Source organism: Coffea arabica, chromosome 7e (assembly GCF_036785885.1).
Source record: "Coffea arabica cultivar ET-39 chromosome 7e, Coffea Arabica ET-39 HiFi, whole genome shotgun sequence".
In the NCBI taxonomy this organism is placed as follows: Eukaryota; Viridiplantae; Streptophyta; class Magnoliopsida; order Gentianales; family Rubiaceae; genus Coffea; species Coffea arabica.
Window position 1 is genome coordinate 43,034,378 of NC_092323.1, and position 21,758 is coordinate 43,056,135.

At 34.7% G+C, this 21,758-nt stretch overlaps 1 protein-coding gene and 2 long non-coding RNA genes across 3 annotated transcripts; all 3 read right to left on the reverse strand.

The window, feature by feature from the left end:
• Nucleotides 1–235: 235 nt before the first annotated feature.
• Nucleotides 236–904, reverse strand: LOC113700865 (putative wall-associated receptor kinase-like 16). The gene has a single exon (XM_027221297.1). The coding sequence runs from the start codon at nt 902–904 to the stop codon at nt 236–238; it is 669 nt and encodes a 222-aa protein (XP_027077098.1).
• A 683-nt stretch (nt 905–1,587) lies between these two features.
• On the reverse strand, nt 1,588–5,449 carry LOC113701518 (uncharacterized). The gene is made up of 3 exons (XR_011818173.1): nt 5,246–5,449; nt 2,979–3,051; nt 1,588–1,766 (listed from the first exon to the last, which is right to left on the reverse strand). It is a non-coding gene; the product is annotated as an uncharacterized lncRNA (long non-coding RNA).
• A 1,772-nt stretch (nt 5,450–7,221) lies between these two features.
• LOC140010973 (uncharacterized) lies at nt 7,222–9,172 on the reverse strand. The gene is made up of 2 exons (XR_011818172.1): nt 8,992–9,172; nt 7,222–7,435 (listed from the first exon to the last, which is right to left on the reverse strand). It is a non-coding gene; the product is annotated as an uncharacterized lncRNA (long non-coding RNA).
• Between the last annotated feature and the right edge of the window lie 12,586 nt (nt 9,173–21,758).

The window sequence follows — 21,758 nt, forward strand, 5'->3', positions numbered from 1 at the left end:
GTATATGAAAAACTTTTATTATATATTGAGCCGATCTAGTTGAAGTTGCAAGCTGAACTTCATACAGATTCCTATTTGGTTGACAATTCTTTTGTAAATAACTACTTTAAAATAGCATTACATAGAAATTGATTGGAATATGCTCTGGAGGGCTAATTTGGTTAGAACATAATAGTGTTCGCAATAGAACTACAGTATGTAATGGATCTTAGCTGCAGCCTGCGGCCAACAGATACTAGGAAACTGATACAATTCCGTCCCAGAAGTGCAGTGAAGGCTTGATTAGAGGTTTGTCTGGTGGTTCTTTGTAATCTTCAGCACTTGGAACCATATTATTCATTGATGCAAATGCCAACCTCATCAATTGCATTGCCACTTCTTTCATGGAAGGCCTGTCCTCTCCTTTTACATTCCAACATCGCTCTGCTAGCCTAGCAACTTGCATCAACTGCTCAATATTCTCTTCAGACACCATGAACTCTTCGAGAATCTCAATCAATCGATTTTGCTTTATCGAAGAAAGAAAATGATTGCTTAGACTTATCTCACCCTCCGACCTATCAAAGCATATGGGCAACTTGCCCGCCAATAGCTGAACAAGAACAACTCCAAAGTGATAAACATCACCTTTCTCTGTCAGCTGAAATGTTTGGAAAACTTCAGGGTCAAGATAGCCGCGAGTTCCTTGCGCCATTGTAGATAGTTGATTTTGGTCAAGCGGACCTAACCTTGATGCACCAAAATCAGAAATTTTGGCTGTGTAATTTTGATCCAAGAGTATGTTCACAGTCTTTATGTTCCTATGGATGATCGGAAGTGAGGCTGCAGAGTGTAAATATGGGAGAGCCTCAGCAGTTTCTGCAGCTATTCTCAATCGGATTTCCCAACAAATTTTACGTGCCATGTTTTTGTCATGCAAATGCTTGAAAAGGGTACCATTGTCGATAAATTCGTAAACGAGTAACGGTACCTTTGCTTCTAAGCAACAACCCAAGATCTTAACCACATTTTATGAATTGCTCAATTTGGTTATAGTCAATTGTTTTGGACCTTTTGATGGCTACTTCTCCGTTGTCTGCTAGAGATCCTCTGTAGACTACACCAAAACCTCCTTGACCAATAATGTTGCTTTCAAGGAAGTTATTTGTTCTCTCTTGAGCTCTTCAGCTGTTAAAATTTTTGTGTTGGAAGATTTGTCCTGTCTTTTGAGTTGTTTTTGTAGAATTAGCCCTCCATTTTCTCGAAAGAATTTTCCCTTAACAACATCATATTTTTTCTTGTCACGTCCCAAATCTGATAATCATAATTAAAAACATTTAACCTATAATTTAAAGCGCGGCACCGGCATACCCTCCTCAGAGGTCCTAAATCATTCTTATTCCTCTATAGCTTTCTCAGTCTTTGAAGTCGTGCTATCTCTTTATTCTAAAACCAATCCGTCTATGATTCGATTCCTTCTCTCATTGGTCTTCTACTGTGAAGCCCCCACTTCTCCCAAGGACGAACCCAAGGGTATCGGCGGGACGCCTGCCTAACTCTCGTCAGGACTCGGTACAATCCATAATTCAAAACTAAGAATACTTTAAATAACTTCAATATATATATATTTAAAGTACTCCAAAACACTTCATACTTACAATTAGTCAGCTCTCAAACTTAATACAACCCAAAAGAATATTTACTACAGCCATCTGCTGTAATACAACTTAAAATTTTCCCCGAAAGAAAACAATCTAGCACTATTTACGAGCACTTGGTCTCAAACCCTGTTAAGGAAAACAAAAACGTGGAATGAGCTACACAGCCCAGTAAGGTTCCAAGACACTCTATCAGTTCTAATAAATCAAGTAATTTGAGCTTAACACATGAGATAGATAACATGAGATAGTTAACATGAGTTTAAATCAAGGTTGCCCATTGTCACATTAACGTGAGATAGTTATCATTGTACGAGGAATCTGAGCATATCACAGGTATGGTTCAGGGTTGCACATTGGCACATTAACATGAGACAGTTATCATTGTACGAGTAATTTGAACATATCACAGATATTGTTCAGGGTTGCACATTGGCACATTAACATGAGACAGTTATTATTGTACGAGTAATTTGAGCATAGCACAGGTATGGTTCAGGATTGCACGTTGGCACATTACCATGAAACAGTTATCATTATGCAAAATAAATACATATTGAAGGATACGGTGTTCCAGTGGAACCATTTCGGTCAACTGCACCTTATAACTTCAGAATCCCTCGGTTTGTCTGGCCATCACCTTATCTCTCCAGTGGTAGTACTCGAGTATACCGAAACGGTGTCTCAGGGTTCCAACCTACCCGACCGAGCCCAGTCCTGGATCGAGTAGGTCAGTAACCAAGGGTAGGGCCCAGTTCAGCTTAGAGCTTACAACATGCACAAGTAATCAAGTAAATGGATAAACGGTAAAATTTATCAATTTTGTAGGTCGAGTGAGATGAAGTACACACTCGCCGTAAAACTGTGGAAAAATTCATGTAAACACGTAATTTATGGTAATCACATAATCAAGTAGTCAAGTAATCAGGTAAACAGGTAATCAAGTAAATAATCAGGTAAACGGTGAACGGTAAACGGTAAACGGTAAATAATCTCGGTTAACGGTAAGATTTATCATTTTAGTAGGTCGCTCATTGGCCGTTTCCCACTTTTACCACTTAAGAGTCGAGGAGATTCACTCCAATCGACTTATGCAGCCATAGCATAATCAATCATTGAAACACTTCACGTAAATATGCATTTCAAGTATTTCATGTCGAATAATTCAAGTACATTTTACTAAGTGAGAATGAGTGCGGTAAAGTACACACTCGACTCAAAATGGTGGAAAAGTCCATAGAAACAATTATCGGTAGCATTTAACAATTAAACACATAATGACCATGGAATAAACATGTCATAAAACTATTCGAATCACATATTCCTATATGAAACACTCACCAACCAAAATAAGTGAGTAAAGAAAGTCGTCAATGATCCACTTCGAGATTCTCTTCGAGACCTTCTTGATCGCCTGAAGAAAAGTGACCAATAATCACCCTCACAATTTCACAAATTCCTTATCAAACAAGAAAGAATGCATACTTGCTTTAGAATTCAAGTCAATGTCTTCATAAGGGTTTTATTTTATCGAAAGTTAAGATTCAAAAGTGTGGATTTTAAAGTTACTGAGGAAACTCATATCCTCCACGAAATCGGGTTCAAAACGATAGATTAATATCAAGATAAGAAGTCAAGTTTCCAAAATTTCATTTTCTAAGAAATCGGCAAATTTTGGCTTTGTGCGTCAAATTTAGAAAAATCATATCTTGCACTCAGTAGGCCAAAATAAGGAAAATCTTATACCGTTGGAATCTTGTTTCAAAGTACTAAAAGTTCCTAGAAGACACTTTTCTAAGATTCAAATCGAAAAAAAATCATTTTTCAGCTCAAAAAGGCTGATCTGAACAGGCAAGACAGTTTTAGTCATGTTTTTCGGCAAACTTTGGAAATTCGGTAAAATTCACAAGAAGTGAACTAGCCTCCGAAATTTGTACCTCAATTAGAATTCCAATCAAGGTTTAAAACGCAACAAGCGGAACAAGATTCGGAGTTTCGAACATCAAGATATAGCAGTCCGAAATTAGCTAAAAATAAGGACAGATTGAATATTTTCCAGATTTGAAAGGCTATCTTTGAAATATCATTTGACCATCGATTTGGCATTGGAACTACACCAAACTTGATACCCTAAGTCTTCCATGTGTGAACAACATTTCTACCAAGTTTCATGCAAAAACTCCCACGGGAAGGCAGTCATTAAAACAACTAAAGTTCAAGAAATGTTCCAAGGGTAATCTGCCTTCTCACGTTTCCTTCCTTTTTTAAAAAACTTTGATCCACACCATCAACCTCAATTAATTCAAATGTTGTAACCAAGGTTCCATAAACATCCAATAAGCAATTTAGAGATAATTGACATCAAGGTTTTCGAAATATAACTTCCCAAATCAGATTTGACCATTCAGCCAAGAGCAAAGGAAAAATTTTCCAGATTTGAAGAGCAACTTTGGGACATCGTTTGGGTATCAAAATGGTCTTAGAATAACACCAATTTTGGTACACTAAAACTTCCATATATGAACTATATCTCTACCAAATTTCACGTAAAAACTCACATGGAAAGGCAGTTAACAAAATGACTGAAGTTTGTGAAATTTTCAAAGCAAATCTGCCAACTCAAGCTTCTCTTTCCTTTTCAAACACTTTGTATCATGAAATCAGTCCAATTTGGTTCATTTGTGAAACCAGTGTTCTAGAGACATTTGATAAGTATTGAAAAACAATGGACATCAAGAATTTCGAAACAAAACCTCCCACATCAAGCTAAACCTGTCGGCCAACATGAAGGAAGGGATTTTTTTTCCAGATGTCCAGCTTTATCACATTTTCAAAATTAGGCCATAACTCACTCAATTCAAATTCGAATTGAGCATGGTCAGTGGCGTTGAAAACTAGATTCATAAAGCTACAATTTCTTCTAAGAAATTGTATTCAAAATCTGTCCACAGCTAGCTCATATTTGAGCATCAATTCGCTGCTCAAAACAGAACTCCTAGTGTAGACGCGAAACAGGACAGTCATGTTCAAAAGATTGGTATGGACTACTCAGGTGGAATCAGAATGTAAAGTTTATACCGTTGGAAAGCTGGGAATGTCTAGTTTCCAGTACCACAAACGGCACTTGATTTTGACATCGGAACAAAAAGTTATAGCTGTTTGAAAAACACTGCCATAGCAGTTTCGGGAAAAATTCCAGTTTTACTGGACTTTCGAAAACTCAACATCTACCCATCCAAATCACGAAATTTTTTGATGAAACTTTCTACACAACCCACACAACATGTATACATCATAAACAAGTCATTGGAACCACAAAAATTTGCTCTAAGGGCCACGGCATGTACAGGGGCAGAAATGGAAAAATTCCCTCATCACTTCCTTTGACTTTTCCTTCAACAATACAACCTATTTCCACTAGATTAAACACTAATCCAACATTAATAACATCAAAACACAACAAATCAGTCCATCAAGCCATAGTGGGAGTTTATAGAGCCCACACACCAACTTTCAAACATAAATAAAGCTACCCACATGATTATATAAGCTTATAAGTGCAAGATAGTCTTCATAAACTAAGATTCTTGTAGTTGATCGTGGTTTACCTCTCTTGATGAACAAAGTAGAAATTTTCGGCCTCTTGACGCTCAACAAAACCATGGAAAGCAAGCTCTCTTCCTAGCTTGAGGTGGTTTCCAAGTGATTTACAAGTTGTAGCTAAAATTTGGGGTGATTTGGGTGAGGATTTTGTGAAGAAATGGTGAAGAATTTTGGAGAGCTTTGGGTTGTTTTCCTTCCCTTGGTGACCGGCTGGAATGAGAGCAAGAGAGAGAGTGTTTTGATCAAAATGAAGCTTCCAAGAGAAGCTTTAATGTGTGGCTACGATTCATTCAAAAGTCAACCCTCTCCCCGCGTGTGCACACGCGCGTTTCGTGCTCGATTCCTCTCGAGTTTGTTTCACTTGTGCACTAAACCTCAATTGTAATTATTTTAACACTATAATTATTCACTCTTAGTAGTCTAGTATAAGTTTCTTAAGTCTCCGTTTAACCATTCCAACTCGATATACGCGAAATTCCAATTCGCGCGCAATAAGGCGAAATTTACGGGAAATTCATATAACGATTATATAATTAACTACTACTAATGTAATTGATTATAAAATAACCATTTTAGAAATAAAACATGAGTCCTCAAATCTCCAAGATTATTGTATTCTCGAATCGATTATTGTCTCGAAAAATGTGTACTCGCTATTTTTTTCACTAAACGAGCCCTAGAAAATTAAATTTACTAACGAGACATTTTAAAAATATAATTGAGACATTATTCCATATAAATAGATTTAATATGGTTGAAATAAATTATTTGGAGAGAATGGGTGAATAAATATTTAAATAAGCCATAAAAATAGAATTATAAGTGAGGAAAATTCGGGTCCTCACATATTCGAAGTCGTACAGCGAGCTTTTCTTTAAGGCGTAGCAGGGTTAACTCCCTTGAGAATGTCTAAAAGTCTTCCGCATTAAGTCCTGATTGTTTTTTCCTTTATTTAGTTATTTCAGTTTCTCTCTTTCTCTTGTGCATGTGAATTAGATTCTTAGGTGGCGTTTGATTCGCATATGTTGGAATCGGATTCGGATTCGGAATCATTCATCCTGGATTTGGAATGGAATCAATCATTACAATATATTTGTTTGGTTCAGTGCCAGGAATGTATATCATTACTATAGTTGATGTTTGGTTCATTGGCTCTTTGTAAATGAGAAAGAGTAATGCCTCTTTCTGCTTTCTAAGGAAAGTCAAGCCTGTTTGTTTACTAATCATCTGTTCATGAATCAGATGTGTGAGGGTATATTCTAGATAATATAGAAAGAGCTTCTTCTTACCCGAGTTTAGATTATGATTCCGGGTATGAGTTCAGCGTGCCAATCCGTAGCTGTCCATTCATTCAATCAAGCCAGCTTCAGTCATTTCAGGAAAGCCAGCAAGCAAAGAAGCGAAGAAGTAGCACGTTTGGGATCTAGTTCCTGCCTTGCCTTCTAGCTCTCCAAGTGGAGTTGCCAATACCAAGCTGGTTTCAAGCAAAGTCAAAGGAGCCATTCTCAAGTAGGCCGCTTTCAATCCTCCACTCGCTACACATAATAGTTGTCCAAAGCATTAGGCACAGTTTGTGACCGACCCCGCAATGAGTCTTTACTTATCCGTTCGAAAATGCACTATATCAAATTCATTTATATACCCACATGGGATCCTCCCTGAAACATTGCCTTTTCCTCTCCTTATGGTTGAGAGATCCAGTCGGTCAAGCCAGTTTGGTTAGTTCTTTCTTAGATCCAGTCCGAGTGGTAGCCTGGCGAAGATGGTGGCTCTACACAAGGAACCGAGTTATTAGGCAATAATGGTCAATATAAGATTTCCGATGATGAGCTGCCTATCTAGCTGTGAAGCTTGCGCCTCTTTTCATTCTACTTCTATTTTATGGACATGTTCTTCATATCCTCGATTCTAAGCATAGGATAGAGTTGAAGTGAACCTAGAGAAAACCGAGAGGAGTTTTCTACAAAGCCGACTATCAAACTTATAAATACAAACTAACCATTACATATACCTTTGAATAAACTTACAAAAATTCCAAACATGGAAAATCACTCTTACAATCCTTCACACTAAACTCTCAACAAATATAAATTATTAAGATACAAAAGTCATACAACTACAATTTTACAAAATTCAACTCTAGAAACCTAGCCTGATCAAACTAGTTTTCAATCCATCCTACGCCTGATCCTCATCTGCAGGGGAGGAAAAATTAATTGGGGTAAGCATCAACTTCCTCAATAAGTAACCTCAACATATCTTTACCGGATCGAGCACATTAATATTACATTTAACATTTAACAAAAGCATTTCACAGAATCCAATCACAATTAGCACATTACATGCATCTTACCAACACAATGCATAACTATGCACAAATTTATATTTCACCAGTCTAATTACAATCCGTGGAATCTTGAATCTTGTCACTTTGCTTTCAATTAAAAAATATCCAACGATTACTATTACATTATGTGAGAGGGCCATTAAATACCACTATTATTTCTTGTGGTAAAGCCATATAACGATTAAAAGCGTAGTTTCGGATAATTACTACGGTCACTATTCTTTCACATGACAGAGTCATTTGTCAACTATTATATCCCATGGAAGGGCCATAACAATATTCAAATGTGGCAATTCTAGAGGCTTTTTCTGTCCTTCACTTGTTTAAGCACGTTCATTTCATTAATATACAAAATATTGCATAACAATCACTTTTAAATACATAATGCAATTATTCATATGCACGTAGTTATAAAACAATTACATATGCTCAATCCAATTTAGTATAATAAAATACATTCTCCATAACAAGTGACAAATAAGAATTGCTTCAAAAACATTTTAAAAATCATACATATGTGAAAGAGCCACATCAGTATTGAAAGTCAGTAAGTCGTGTGGGTCACCATGTAAAACTTAAGATGCAAGCCTGACTATATCAGTATTGCCTTTAGCGTCTTGCAAAACTCACTATTTCCCAACCTAACTAAACAACCTCAAGTGAACAAACAAGAATACATATTAGTAATAAAGCTACATTCCATTGACCATAATAAGCAAACACCCCCAAGTGAACAAACAAGAATACATATCAACCACAAGCGAATAAACAAGAATGCATATTAGTAATAAAGCTACGTTCCATTGACCATAATAACCAAATAACCTCAAGTGAACAAACAAGAATGCATATCAGTAATAAAACTACATTCCAATGACCGTCTTATCAACGACTTTGGGGTCTTGCAAACATCACTACTTGCCACTTGCCTCTACTATATAATAACCAAACAACCTCAAGTGAACAAACAAGAATACATATCAGCTATGTTTTTATCGGACCATCTGGTTCGACCAATTGAACCGGGAACCGAATAGGCGTCCGGTTCGAGTTTCTATAAAAAATCGGTTGGCAGAAATCCAGTCAAAGCTGATTAAAATCGGGCTCATTCGGGTTGAATTAGGAAACTGGATCTGGAAACCCGAGTCTTGACTTCCCAAGCTTCTGCATTTTTAATCCAAGCCAAAAAAAATGCTCTTCCCCAATTTGCAGACTAATCAATGATGGGGAAGTTGATTCATCGACACCTAAATGAAAACTTCGAGAAAGAAGAAAAATTTGTAGATCTAAAGATCTAAAACATCATCCAAATAAGAAATATCAATGAAGCAAAGATATAGAAGGGAAAGTAACGAATAAGAAGTTTCCTTCACTTCTGTTTGATAAGAAAGCAATGATGGGCACCTGGATTGGAAGACAATTTCTTTCTTTTCTTTTTGAAAAAAGAAAGACCAGAACACAAATAGCGAACTGGACCGTGGAAACTTTGTGACGGGGACATAAGAAACCGGAAAGTTTCACGGCGGAGAAGAAGACTTGCTAAGGAATCCCCTTTTAAGCTTAAAACTTTTATCATATTGTACTTTGATCCCTTAATGTTTTGCACAATCATAACTACACACGTAAAGTTCTTTTATTACTTTCATTTGGACCATAATTTTTATATGTTTACAATGATTATTAATTTTCATTCTAGATTCATGATCTTATAGAATTAAAGACTCATTAATATGCAGTTCAGATATACAAACATTAAGTTAGTTGATTATTACAAATTATTTAATACAAATTTGACATTTTAATATATAGGACATATGTCAAAAAATATAAATGACTATAAGTACATGTTTATTCTATTTTTTTATTTTATGTTATTTAAAATATATTTATATTTTAATTATGACATCATCCGACTCTATCCCGAGCTAACCGATCAGACCCATTGACTCCTGACCCCTAACCTCTATCGAGTCATTACCCAATCCGAGTTCAAAACATAGGTTACAATACCACACGTTTTTTTATTGATAAGTGACTATTTATACTATATTTGAATGATAGTTTATATTAATTTTAGTTAATTTTTCAATATTATAAGAAAAAAATCCATTTTTGCTAGATTTAGTTCTAAAATGCTACTTAGAATTTAAACGAAAACTTTGTCCGTTTTACTTGCATATTTTTTATTGTGTTTGTAAAAGTTAGAAATTGGACTTCATTTTGGACAAGAAATAAGCTTGCATTATATTGATTAAAGTCCTAAAGTTCGCAAGGATGACGAGTTTCAAAAGTGGTTGGAGTCACATGTGACGGCCCCACTTCTTCCTAAGGCGAACCAAAGGGTTTGGCGGACCACCTGCCTAACTCTCGCCAGAACTCACTCAAACTCTTCAAAAGAAATAAGAAATAACCGCAAGGAACAATTTCCAAACTTGAAACGCATACTTACATTCATTTCTATCTCAAAATAATATACAATCCCCAAGAAAACGAAAGTTCTCAGTTCTTAATACATCCAACCCTATTCAAGCACTAACGTGAGAAAATCAACAAAACAAAATTCAAAAGAACTAGTCCAGACTAGTCTGCACAGATCTCACACCCTCGCTTGTAACCCTTGTAAGGAAAACAAAGCTAACGGAATGAGTTAAAAGCTCAGTGAGGTTCCAGACACATAATCAACTTAAACAAGGACATTAATCATGTAATAACAAGTAATCCAAGAAACATTTACAATATGAAGCAATGATAACACATTCATTAAAAGGATATATGCTCACATAGAGCCTTTCGTTCTTTCATTCACCTTTCATTTCCTTATTCCTCCAATCATTTTAAAATGCATTTTGTAAGTGAAAACCCCTCCATTGACATTGTCACTCGTTCATTCATTTCATTCTTCCCCTTTTTGGACATTGGCCAGACTCCACCCGACAACGTGGTAATACTCGAATATACCAAACTTTCATCCAAGGTCACTAAATCGCCCGACCGAGTCCGCTTCTGGCTCGAGTCAACCGACAACGAAGGGCAAGGGTCCAGTTCAGCCAAAAGGCTTACATTCATGCACAACTAGCGTATAATCAAATAATCATTGAAAATTTCACATTTATTTAGGTCGAGTGCGATAAAGTACACACTCGTCTAGGAAAACTCATTTTCAGCAATCATTGAAAGCATTTAACATTTAATCAAACATCCACAACAAGTCACATAGTCAATGGAAACATAACGTACAAAGAACACTCACCTATTTAAGCAAAATAACGTCCAAAGTATCCTTTTGGATAATACTCTCAATCACCAAGGAACCCTAATATAATCAAAAGAAAATATTACAGTTAAACCATTCAAAGTTTAGGTGAACCAAAGAAAATCCGAATAACTACTATTACAAAGTATAAGTATAGTTTTGGAAGTGAAAAGAGTACATTTAAACCAAAGGCCATGAGTAAAATATTTGTAAAACTTATGCTCGCTCGTAAAATCTTGAAATCTCCATTTGAGTCGAAGTGACAAAGAAAACGTATTTCAATTAGTTGTAAATTGCATTTTTCCAAGGATACAAGTTTCGGTCGAATTCTAACTTATATACCTCGATAAAAGAAGATGCAATTATCCTAAATGGTTCAAATGGTATTCGTTCTCAAATCCTTATCTAGTTCTCGAGTGCAAATTTGGGCAGCACGCCCTTTATATTTACCTATTTTCCAGCCATTTATGGCTCCATTCGTTTCCTCAATCAGTTCCAAAGTCACACACAAAGAGTCTCATTACAATAGCCGTTCAATAGGCTCAACGTCATACAATTACAAAACCATGCTACAGAAATGACCGGAAATAAGGTTTAAGGCAAAAAGTAAAAAAAAATTGGTTCGACGTCTCTTAGCGTATCGGTCACAACCGAAGCTACGCTTATCAAATTGGGGTAGAATTTATACCATTTCGAAGTTAAGACAAAGGGCTACAACTTTGATGAAGACCACTCAATCCAGTTCATAGTGTATCCAAGTCAAATTCATCGTTTACAGAACCAGAATTTCACCGTCAGGATGGTTAACAGCACTGTGTTCAACTGACAATAACTCAGGCTACAAAAGTCCGATTGAGGCGTTTTAAGAGGCGTTGGAAATATAAAACATAGCACTACAACTTTTATGTTTTGGTCAAATGCTAATTCAATACTGATCAAAGTGAAAAAATGCGGATAGAATGGCGAAATGTCAAAACCGTCCACAAAGCTCTACCTATGGCATCAAGGGTATTTTTGTCTTTTCATATGATACAGTACTCAGATTGAGCTGAAATTTTACAAGCCGGTATAAAACATCATTTCCTACAACTTTCATGTTTTAAGCTAAGGCTGATTTGGCCTCTAACATAGACTAAAAGACACGGTCAGAAACAGGACAGTTCATCATCAAAGTTGGAAATTTCATCAAACCTAACACTACCATGATAGCTATCATAAAAGTCATGCCTTTTTTTCCTTATAAAGTATCATCCATCAAGTAGATATAAAGACAAGTGGAAAAGATAAGGTGACTATCAATTTTACCTCCTAAATTCCACAAAACAATGTTGGAAAAAGCACAACACAACCTGAAAATCATGAAAATCACCATACAAATCCTTCCTTTAGCTTCTATAACATCATCTATCAAAGAAACTCAAAGATAAGGGAGGATTTCTAGCAAAGTTCTCCTCTTTACCTCCAAAACTTAAATGGATAGCCAAGCAAGAAGTACTCAAGGGTGTCTTCCCTAAAACTTCTCCAAGAGCTTCCCCTCAAGATTATCTCAAGGTTGATTGGAGTGGATTAGGGTTGATCTTGGTTTTTTTCTTCCATGATTCAAGCAAGAGATCACGGCTGAAAATGGAGTATTTTTCTCTTCTTCTTCTCCCAAATTTCGTCCATCATGGAAGGCAAAGTAAGAAAATGGTGATTGACTTGAGTTGGATAAGTTTTAAGCTTAATCTTGGTCATGGTCTTGGTCAAGATTGGCTTGGTGCTTGATAAGTGGCACAAATCCAAGGGAAGTCTATCTAATTGTCTCTTTTAAACACTCAAATATCTATTACTCCTCCAATCATCGCTTAACACCTTTTGTCACATAATTTCTTTTGCACAAAACTCCTTCTAGTCGTTAAAATTTTACCGCACTAACCGCACTAGCGGGTCCCACGCCCAATATGCACTACTAACGTCACATGAACTGACTTATACTAGAAAAATATTTTAGAACTTAATTCCCTTATAAAAATTGCTAGAAAATTAATATAATAAAGGAAAGTATAGAAAATGTATGCACAGAATTAAAATAAGGGTTAGAAAATAAGAAAATATCGGGTTCTCACCGTTTTCCTTAACTCGCACGTAATAGGATTTTTCACTTATAATTCACTAACTTATTTTTTTATTACTTCTAATCACATACTTTTTCTTATCTAAAACTCACTCTTAACCACCAAATTTAGTACATACTCCATACCGATTACTCACACTACGAAAAGACGTAAAAATCCTAATTTACGATAACAAGAAAACAAAAGAAAAACCCTTGATTCTATGTTTGTTTGCACTTATTGTGGGGTGAATGAGTAGTATAACTATCATAAGATAATGAATTTCAAATAAAAGGGAATTTTAAGAAAAATATGATGGATTTTACAATTCCATAGATTAAAATTAGGGTTTCGACTAAAATATAAGAGATTTAAGAAAACCTGTTAGTCACAAGTAAAACTAGGGTTTTGAGTATAAGTAGGGTTTCTAATCTTTAAAATAAAACAATGTCTTAAAACAAAAATCAAATATAGAAACCGTAATATCCTAAAAGTCGGGGTTTCACAATCTCTCCTCCTTAAAAGAATTTCGTCCTCGAAATTCATATATTTATTCGTAAATTCATATATTTATTCGTAAATAAGTATAAGCAAAATAAAATAGCTATAAGGTTCAATAAAAGCATTTTCAAATCATAAAATGAAAAATAATAAAAGACATTGAAAATAACACACTTTCTTTATATATATCATAGCAATTCGTACATCCTATTGCTCAGGCAAAACTTGACGAAGTACAACCAAGTACGTACGCTTGAATAATCAGGGTCACCAATCTCACTAATATCTTCAATATATCCTAAATTCAGACTATTCGCATTCCCCGTGCCTTGGCTTTCGCCATTCAAACTTACTCTCATATTATTCGGGATATCGACTTATCATAAAGGTATCACTCTTTGGTATTCGAGTATAAGAATTCGAAAATATGATCATTTTCCCACTCGAGTTAGCTACGCTCAAGAGGAAATCAACCACTTTTGAGATTTCTACCCAACATACATATCTAAGATCCCCAACTAGGGGTGTGCATCGAATTCGAATTCGGTAATTCGGAAGTTTGAATTCGGAATTTTTCGAAATTTTGGTACCTGGTAATTCGACCGAATTCGATTTCGAATTCACCAATTCCGAATTCGAATTCGTACCGAATTCAATTCGGAATTCGGTAAATTCCGATTTCACCGATTTCACCGAATTCGGAAAAATTTATATATTATTATATAATATAAAATTTATAATAATATATAATTTTATATAAATTTTATATTATATTATATTATATTTTATAAATTTTATAAATTTTATATTATATTATATAGTATAAATTTTATATTACATGTATAAAAAATATATTTATATATTAAAAACGAATTTGAAATCGAAATCGGAATTCGAATTCCGATTTCGAATTGTGAATTCGAAATCGGAAATTCCGATTTGAAAAACTCCATTACCGAATTCGAACCAAATTCGAAATATATGAATTCGGAAAATCCGAATTCGATTCCGATTTCCGATTTACCGATTTCGAAAATTCCGAATTCAATTCGAATTCGGTCGGTAAATCGGAATTTTTCGATTTTGCACACCCCTATCCCCAACAATAGACATTTTTTTCACACTTAACAACCCAATCCCCACAGTCCGAGAACCTTTTCCCGGCACAATCTCGATAAGAGCTCTGATACCACTTGTGACGGCCCCACTTCCCCCTAAGGCGAACCAAAGGGTTTGTCGGACCGCCTGCCCAACTCTCGCTAGGACTCACTCAAACTCTTCAAAAGAAATAAGAAATAACTACAAGGATAAGAAAAGAACAATTCCCAAACTTGAAACGCATACTTACATTCATTTCTATCTCAAAATAATATACAATCCCCAAGAAAACGAAAGTTCTCAGTTCTTAATACATCCAACCCTATCCAAGCATTAACGTGAGAAAATCAACAAAACAAAATTCAAAAGAACTAGTCCAAACTAGTCTGCACAGATCTCACGCCCTCGCTCGTAACCCCTGTAAGGAAAACAAAGCTAACGGAATGAGCTAAAAACTCAGTGAGATTCCAGACACATAATCAACTTAAAACAAGGACATTAATCATGTAATAACAAGTAATCCAGGAAACATTTACAATATGAAGCAATGATAACACATTCATTAAAAGGATACATGCTCACATAGAGCCTTTCGTTCTTTCATTCATCTTTCATTTCCTTATTCCTCCAATCATTTTAAAATGCATTTTGTAAGTGAAAACCCTTCCATTGACATTGTCACTCGTTCATTCATTTCATTCTTTCCCTTTCTGGACATTGGCCAGACTCCACCCGACAACGTGGTAATACTCGAGTATACCAAACTTTCACCCAGGGTCACCAAATCACCCGACCGAGTCCGCTTCTGGCTCGAGTCGACCGGTAACGAAGGGCAAGGGCCCAATTCAGCCAAAAGACTTACATTCATGCACAACTAGTTTATAATCAAATAATCATTGAAAATTTCACATTTATTTAGATCGAGTGCGATAAAGTACACACTCGCCTAGTAAAACTCATTTTCAGCAATCATTGAAAGCATTTAACATTTAATCAAACATCCACAACAAGTCACATAGTCAATGGAAACATAACGTACAAAGAACACTCACTTATTTAAGCAAAATAACGTTCAAAGTATCCTTCCGGATAACACTCTCAATCACCAAGGAACCCTAATATAATCAAAAGAAAATATTACAGTTAAACTATCCAAAGTTTAGGCGAACCAAAGAAAATCCGAATAACTACTAGTACAAACTATAAGTATAGTTTTGGAAGTGAAAAGAGTACATTTAAACCAAAGGCCATGAGTAAAATATTTGTAAAACTTATGTTCGCTCGTAAAACTTGAAATCTCCATTTGAGTCGAAGTGACAAAGAAAACGTATTTCTATTAGTCGTAAATTGCATTTTTTCAAGGATACAAGTTTCGGCCGAATTCTAACTTATATACCTCGATAAAAGAAAACGCAATTATGCTAGATGGTTCAAATGGTATTCGTCCTCAAATCCTTACCTAGTTCTCGAGTGCAAATTTGGGCAGCACGCCCTTTATATTTACCTATTTTCCAGCCATTTATGGCTCCATTCGTTTCCTCAATCAGTCCCAAAGTCACACACAAAGAGTCTCATTACAATAGCCATTCAATAGACTCAACGTCATACAATTACAAAACCATGCAACAAAAATGACCGGAAATAAGATTTAAGGCAAAAAGTAAAAAAAAAAAAAAACAGGTTCAACGTCTCTTAGCGTATCGGTCACAACCGAAGCTACGCTTATCAAATTGGGGTAGAATTTATACCATTTCGAAGTTAAGACAAAGGGCTACAACTTTGATGAAGACCACTCAATCCAGTTCATAGTGTATCCAAGTCAAATTCATCGTTTACAGAACCAGAATTTCACCGTTAGGCTGGTTAATAGCACTGCGTTCAACTGACAATAACTCAGGCTACAAAAGTCCGATTGAGACGTTTTTAGAGGCGTTGGAAAGCTAAAACATAGCACTACAACTTTCATATTTTGGCTAAATGCTAATTCAATATAGATCAAGGTGAAAAAATGCAGCCAGAATAGTGAAATGTCAAAACCGTCCACAAAGCTCTACCTATGGCATCAAGGGTATTTTTATCTTTTCACATGCTACAGTACTCAGATTGAGCTGAAATTTTGTAGGAAACTATAAAATATCATTAACTACAACTTTTATGTTTTAAACTAAGGTTGATTCGGCCTCTAACATGGACTGAAAGACACAGTTAGAAACAGGACAGTTCATCATCAAAGCTGAAAATTTCATCAAACCTAACAATACCATGATAGCTATCATAAAAGTCATGCCTTTTTCCTTATAAAGTATCATCCATCAAGTAGATACAAAGACAAGTGGAAAAGATAAGGTGGCTATCAATTTTACCTCCTATATTCCACAAAACAATGCTGGGAAAAGCACAACACAACCTGAAAATCATGAAAACCACCATACAAATCCTTCCTTTAGCTTCTATAACATCATCTATCAAAGAAACTCAGAGATAAGGGAGGATTTCTAACAAAGTTCTCCTCTTTACCTCCAAAACTTAGATGGACAGCAAAACAAGAAGTACTCAAGGGTGTCTTCCTCCAAAACTTCTCCAAGAGCTTCCCCTCAAGATTATCTCAAGCTTGATTGGATTGGATTAGGGTTGATCTTGGTTTTTTTCTTCCATGATTCAAGCAAGAGATCACGGCTGAAAATGGAGTATTTTTCTCTTCTTCTCCTCCCAAATTTCGTCCATCATGGAAGGCAAAGGAAGAAAATGGTGATTGACTTGAATTGGATAAGTTTTAAGCTTAATCTTGGTCATGGTCTTTGTCAAGATTGGCTTGGTGCTTGACAAGTGGCACAAATCCAAGGGAAGTCTATCTAATTGTCTCTCTTAAGCACTCAAATATCTATTACTCCTCCAATCATCTCTTAACACCTTTTGTCACATCATTTTTTTTGCACAAAACTCCTTCTAGTCGTTAAAATTTTACCGCACTAACCGCACTAGCGGGTCCCACGCCCAATATACACTACTAACGTCACATGAACTGACTTATACTAGAAAAATGTTTTAGAACTTAATTCCCTTATAAAAATTGCTAGAAAATTAATATAATAAAGGAAAGTATAGAAAATGTATGCACAGAATTAAAATAAGGGTTAGAAAATAAGAAAATATTGGTTCTCACCGTTTTCCTTAACTCGCACGTAATAGGATTTTTCACTTATAATTCACTAACTTATTTTTTTATTATTTCTAATCACATACTTTTTCTTATCTAAAACTCACTCTTAACCACCAAATTTAGTACATACTCCGTACCGATTACTCACACTACGAAAAGACGTAAAAACCCTAATTTACGATAACAAGAAAACAAAAGAAAAAACCATTGATTCTATATTTGTTTGCTCTTATTGTGGGGTGAATGAGTAGTATAACTATTATAAGATAATGGATTTCAAATAAAAGAAAATTTTAAGAAAAATATGATGGATTTTACAATTCCATAGATTAAAATTAGGGTTTCGACTAAACTATGAGAAATTTAAGAAAACCTGTTAGTCACAAGTAAAACTAGGGTTTTGAGTATAAGTAGGGTTTCCAATCTTTAAAACAAAACAATGTTTTAAAAAAAAATCAAATATAGAAACCGTAATATCCTAAAAGTCGGGGTATCACATCACAAGAAGAAGAAAACGAAAAACTTATCAAAAAAGAAAGTTGACTCGAATCCCTTTGAAAAATCTGGCCAATTTTTGAAGGGATTATCAAAGGGATTCAAAGTAGTGAGTTAGAATGAGAAACAAAATTTGAAAAAAAAAAAAACAGGGAAAGAATCTGGCCAATTTTTGGAGGGATTCTAGTCAAACTTTGCAGATTCCACTTGTGCACATCTCTTGAGGGATGTTTGGCAACTTATTTGCAACTGTAAAGATGAGATTCTAGCAATAATTTTTGATGCTGCTTCTTTTCTAATGATGAGTTTTAACTTGGAAGTCAAAATTGTTGACTAATTGGAGTTATGTTCACATGGAATATACAAATTAAAGGCTTGAAGACTTTTCTATAATTAGAGCTTGTGTCTTTCATTTTTGAGAGAGCTTAGGAGGGTAAGAAAACACCACAAAAATTAGTTTTTAGCTAGTTTTTTAGTACTTTAGTTTAGGGTAGTATAGGATAGTTTAGATTAGTTAAATTCATTCTCTCTTATATATAACTAAATTTGGATGAAAATTGACAAGTAAAAAGGGAAAATCGTTCAAAACGTCCATCACATTTTGTAAAATAATTTTTTTCGTCCCTCACTTTTAAAAGTGTAATTTTACGTCCCTTACAAATTCATATTGGTCAAATTTGGTTCCTACCTAGGTTTCCGACTAATTTTTGGTTGGAATTCATCACGTGCCTTGCGTGTGATTATTTTTTAGGGGTAAAATTGTCAAATTAAAATTTACATAATCCATCTATAATCCCCTACATTTCACAAAATAAATTGTTTCGTCCCTCACATTCACAAAATAAATTTTTCATCTCTCACATTTCACAAAATGAATTTTTTCATCTCTCATTGACCATGTACACAAATAATTTTTTTTTAAAATTCATGTATATATCTATTTGATTTCACCTGAACAATATGAATAGTATGTAATATATCTCTATTTTATTTCACTTAAACAGACTAATTGTAGTTGTGCATATGCTATTCAATAGATATATACATGATTTTAAATCTAATAATTTTTTTAAACCCATATATATTTATATTTAATTTCACCATGTAAATTTATTTAATATTAGCAACCTTTTCTATTTTGGTAATAATTCATTTATTAAGTTGTATAATAAGACCATTTAAAATAAAATCAATGTTAATTCGAATTTTATAGTTATGCTAACAAATTGCAATTTAAATCTGAAATTTTTACTCGTTACCTTTAAGACCAATAGTTGAATTTCTTACCTCATAATTATCTTAAAATTTAAAAGTGTCAATCACTTACTTCATTTTGTCATACTTTTCATTTGTTTATTTTTTCTGTCCAAATTTAATTCGATATAAATGCTTGATAATGTTTAGAATTAAATATCTTCTTTGTTTTCAATTTTTGAGTAAAATGAATGAACATGAGTAAAAAACTAACAATTTTTTTTAAACCCTTGTATATATCTATTTTAATTTCATTTGAACAGTACGTTCAGGTTGGTTGTTTGTTTGAAGTTGGAGATAAGGTTTTGAAATGGATTCTTTCAATGCAAGATGAGGCTAAAGGTAAGTTTGCTCCCAATTGGCAAGGACCATTCATTGTTAAGAAAGTATTATCCGGAGGAGCGCTTATCCTTATGGAAATGGACGATCAAGTTTTTCCCCAATCAATCAATGCAGACATGTGCAAAAAGTTTTTCATTTGATTATAAAAAAATTTTCTTTAAAAAATACTGTAAGAGACGGATTTAAGGCATACTTCCTGTCATTTTTTCATTTCCCTATCCTATTTCTAATTTCTCCCCTTTTGACTTTTCAGCATCACCTTCTTTTTTTTTCTCACTTGGCAGCCCCTTAAGATCACTAACCCCCATACCGGGGCAATTTTGTTTCTTTAAAAAAAAAGGAAAAAGGAAAAGAAAAAAAAAGTGAAAAAAAGAAGAAAAAAAGAAGGAAAAAAGCAAAAAGAAAAATAGAAAAATTGGATTAGAATTAAATTGGGGCAAATTTTATCTCTTTCAACCTTAGATCGGAGCAAGTTTTCGAAAGAATGCTATTTCAAATGATTGCAAACCCATCATAAGATCTACTTTCAAGTCTCAACATTTCCTTCACTATTTCATCCAATCCTAGTTACAAGAGCTCAAAGTTGTCTACTTTCAGCTTTTGCAGTATTTTGAGAAAAAAATTTTCTTAATCAATTGGCAAATGATATAAATACAACTTTTCTGAAATATGTTAGAGATGCTTGTCTCACTGATGCCACAAATTATCAAAATATGACTGGATTGATACAGTTGGGGTTAAAATGTTCTTGTCTATGTCTCAAGGTGAGAACCTGAAAAGGCACCTTTGAAAAAAAAAAGAAGAAAAAAAGAAAAAAAAAAAAGAAGAAAAAAAAAAGAAAATGGGTGGGGGTAACCTTAGTGAAAACCCGAAAGGGCACTGAGATAGGGTTTTGGAACACAAGAGAATCATCAACGAAGAAAAAGATACTGACGTCTGAGAGCTGGTGACTATGTTGATTTGCGTCTCTTTCATACTGTTATTCTTTTGCCAACAATGAATTCTAAAATGGATGACGTCGAAGAGGTCACATGGAGCACTTATCTTCATCAAAGGCTGTCCTCTAAATATGTGTCCAACTTTTGACCTTTGGACCCGTGTTTATAAATCTAACAATTTTATTTTTATTTTTTTACTATTGTATTTATTAGATACCATTATTTATTTCATATCAGCATTATCGCATGATGCATAATACATTTTTTTTATCATTTATGTTTCTCATTTATTGGGTCTCATTCAAAAGACAACCCTCTATAATTTATCTCAAAGGAGTCATGAAATTGAAGGTCCTATGATGATAAAGTCTGGATAATTGATATTAGAAGGTTGCAATGATTCTGAAGAGGTTGTGGACCAAATCTAAGGGAGCAATTTGTTGATATTAAAACTCATGTTTACATGGTACTCAAGGCAAAGGGATCACATGGTGGTGGCACTATTTCTATCACAATTGTTTCTTTTCTTTTTCCCCTTTTTGCAGGAAAAAATTGTGTGACACAATACTGGTTCAGTTGAGCATGATTCACACTGGGGCAACCGATAGAAGGATTGATCTTCAAGTTTCGCTGTGCATTTCTGAAGAAAGGAAAGAAAAATCATTATTCCCTCTCTTTTAAAGTTCGAAAAATCAAGAAAAGTTATAAGTCCACTAAGTATTTGGGTTTGGATTCAACTCCATTGAACAATCTGGATTCGTGACAATTTGATTTCCTGTTGGAGCGTAATCGCGTCCCTCTGCGCATCTTTTTCTAGAAAATCAAATTTAAATTCCTGTTGGTGAGTCTCAGCGTCCATCGTGCACCCTTCTATCTCCCTTTTGACAAATTTAAATTCCTGTTGGTAAGTCTCAGCGTCCACCGCACACCCTCATCCCTTTGCTTGACAATCAAATTTCATTTGAAAATATTTCATTTCAATTGGGCTCGGGTCTTATCCCACCAATGTATCATTCAATTGGGTTCGGAACGTACCC

Bases quoted from the DNA above. Each gene is read 5' to 3' on its own strand.
- LOC113700865 (XM_027221297.1), bottom strand. From the start codon at position 904: ATGGCACGTAAAATTTGTTGGGAAATCCGATTGAGAATAGCTGCAGAA.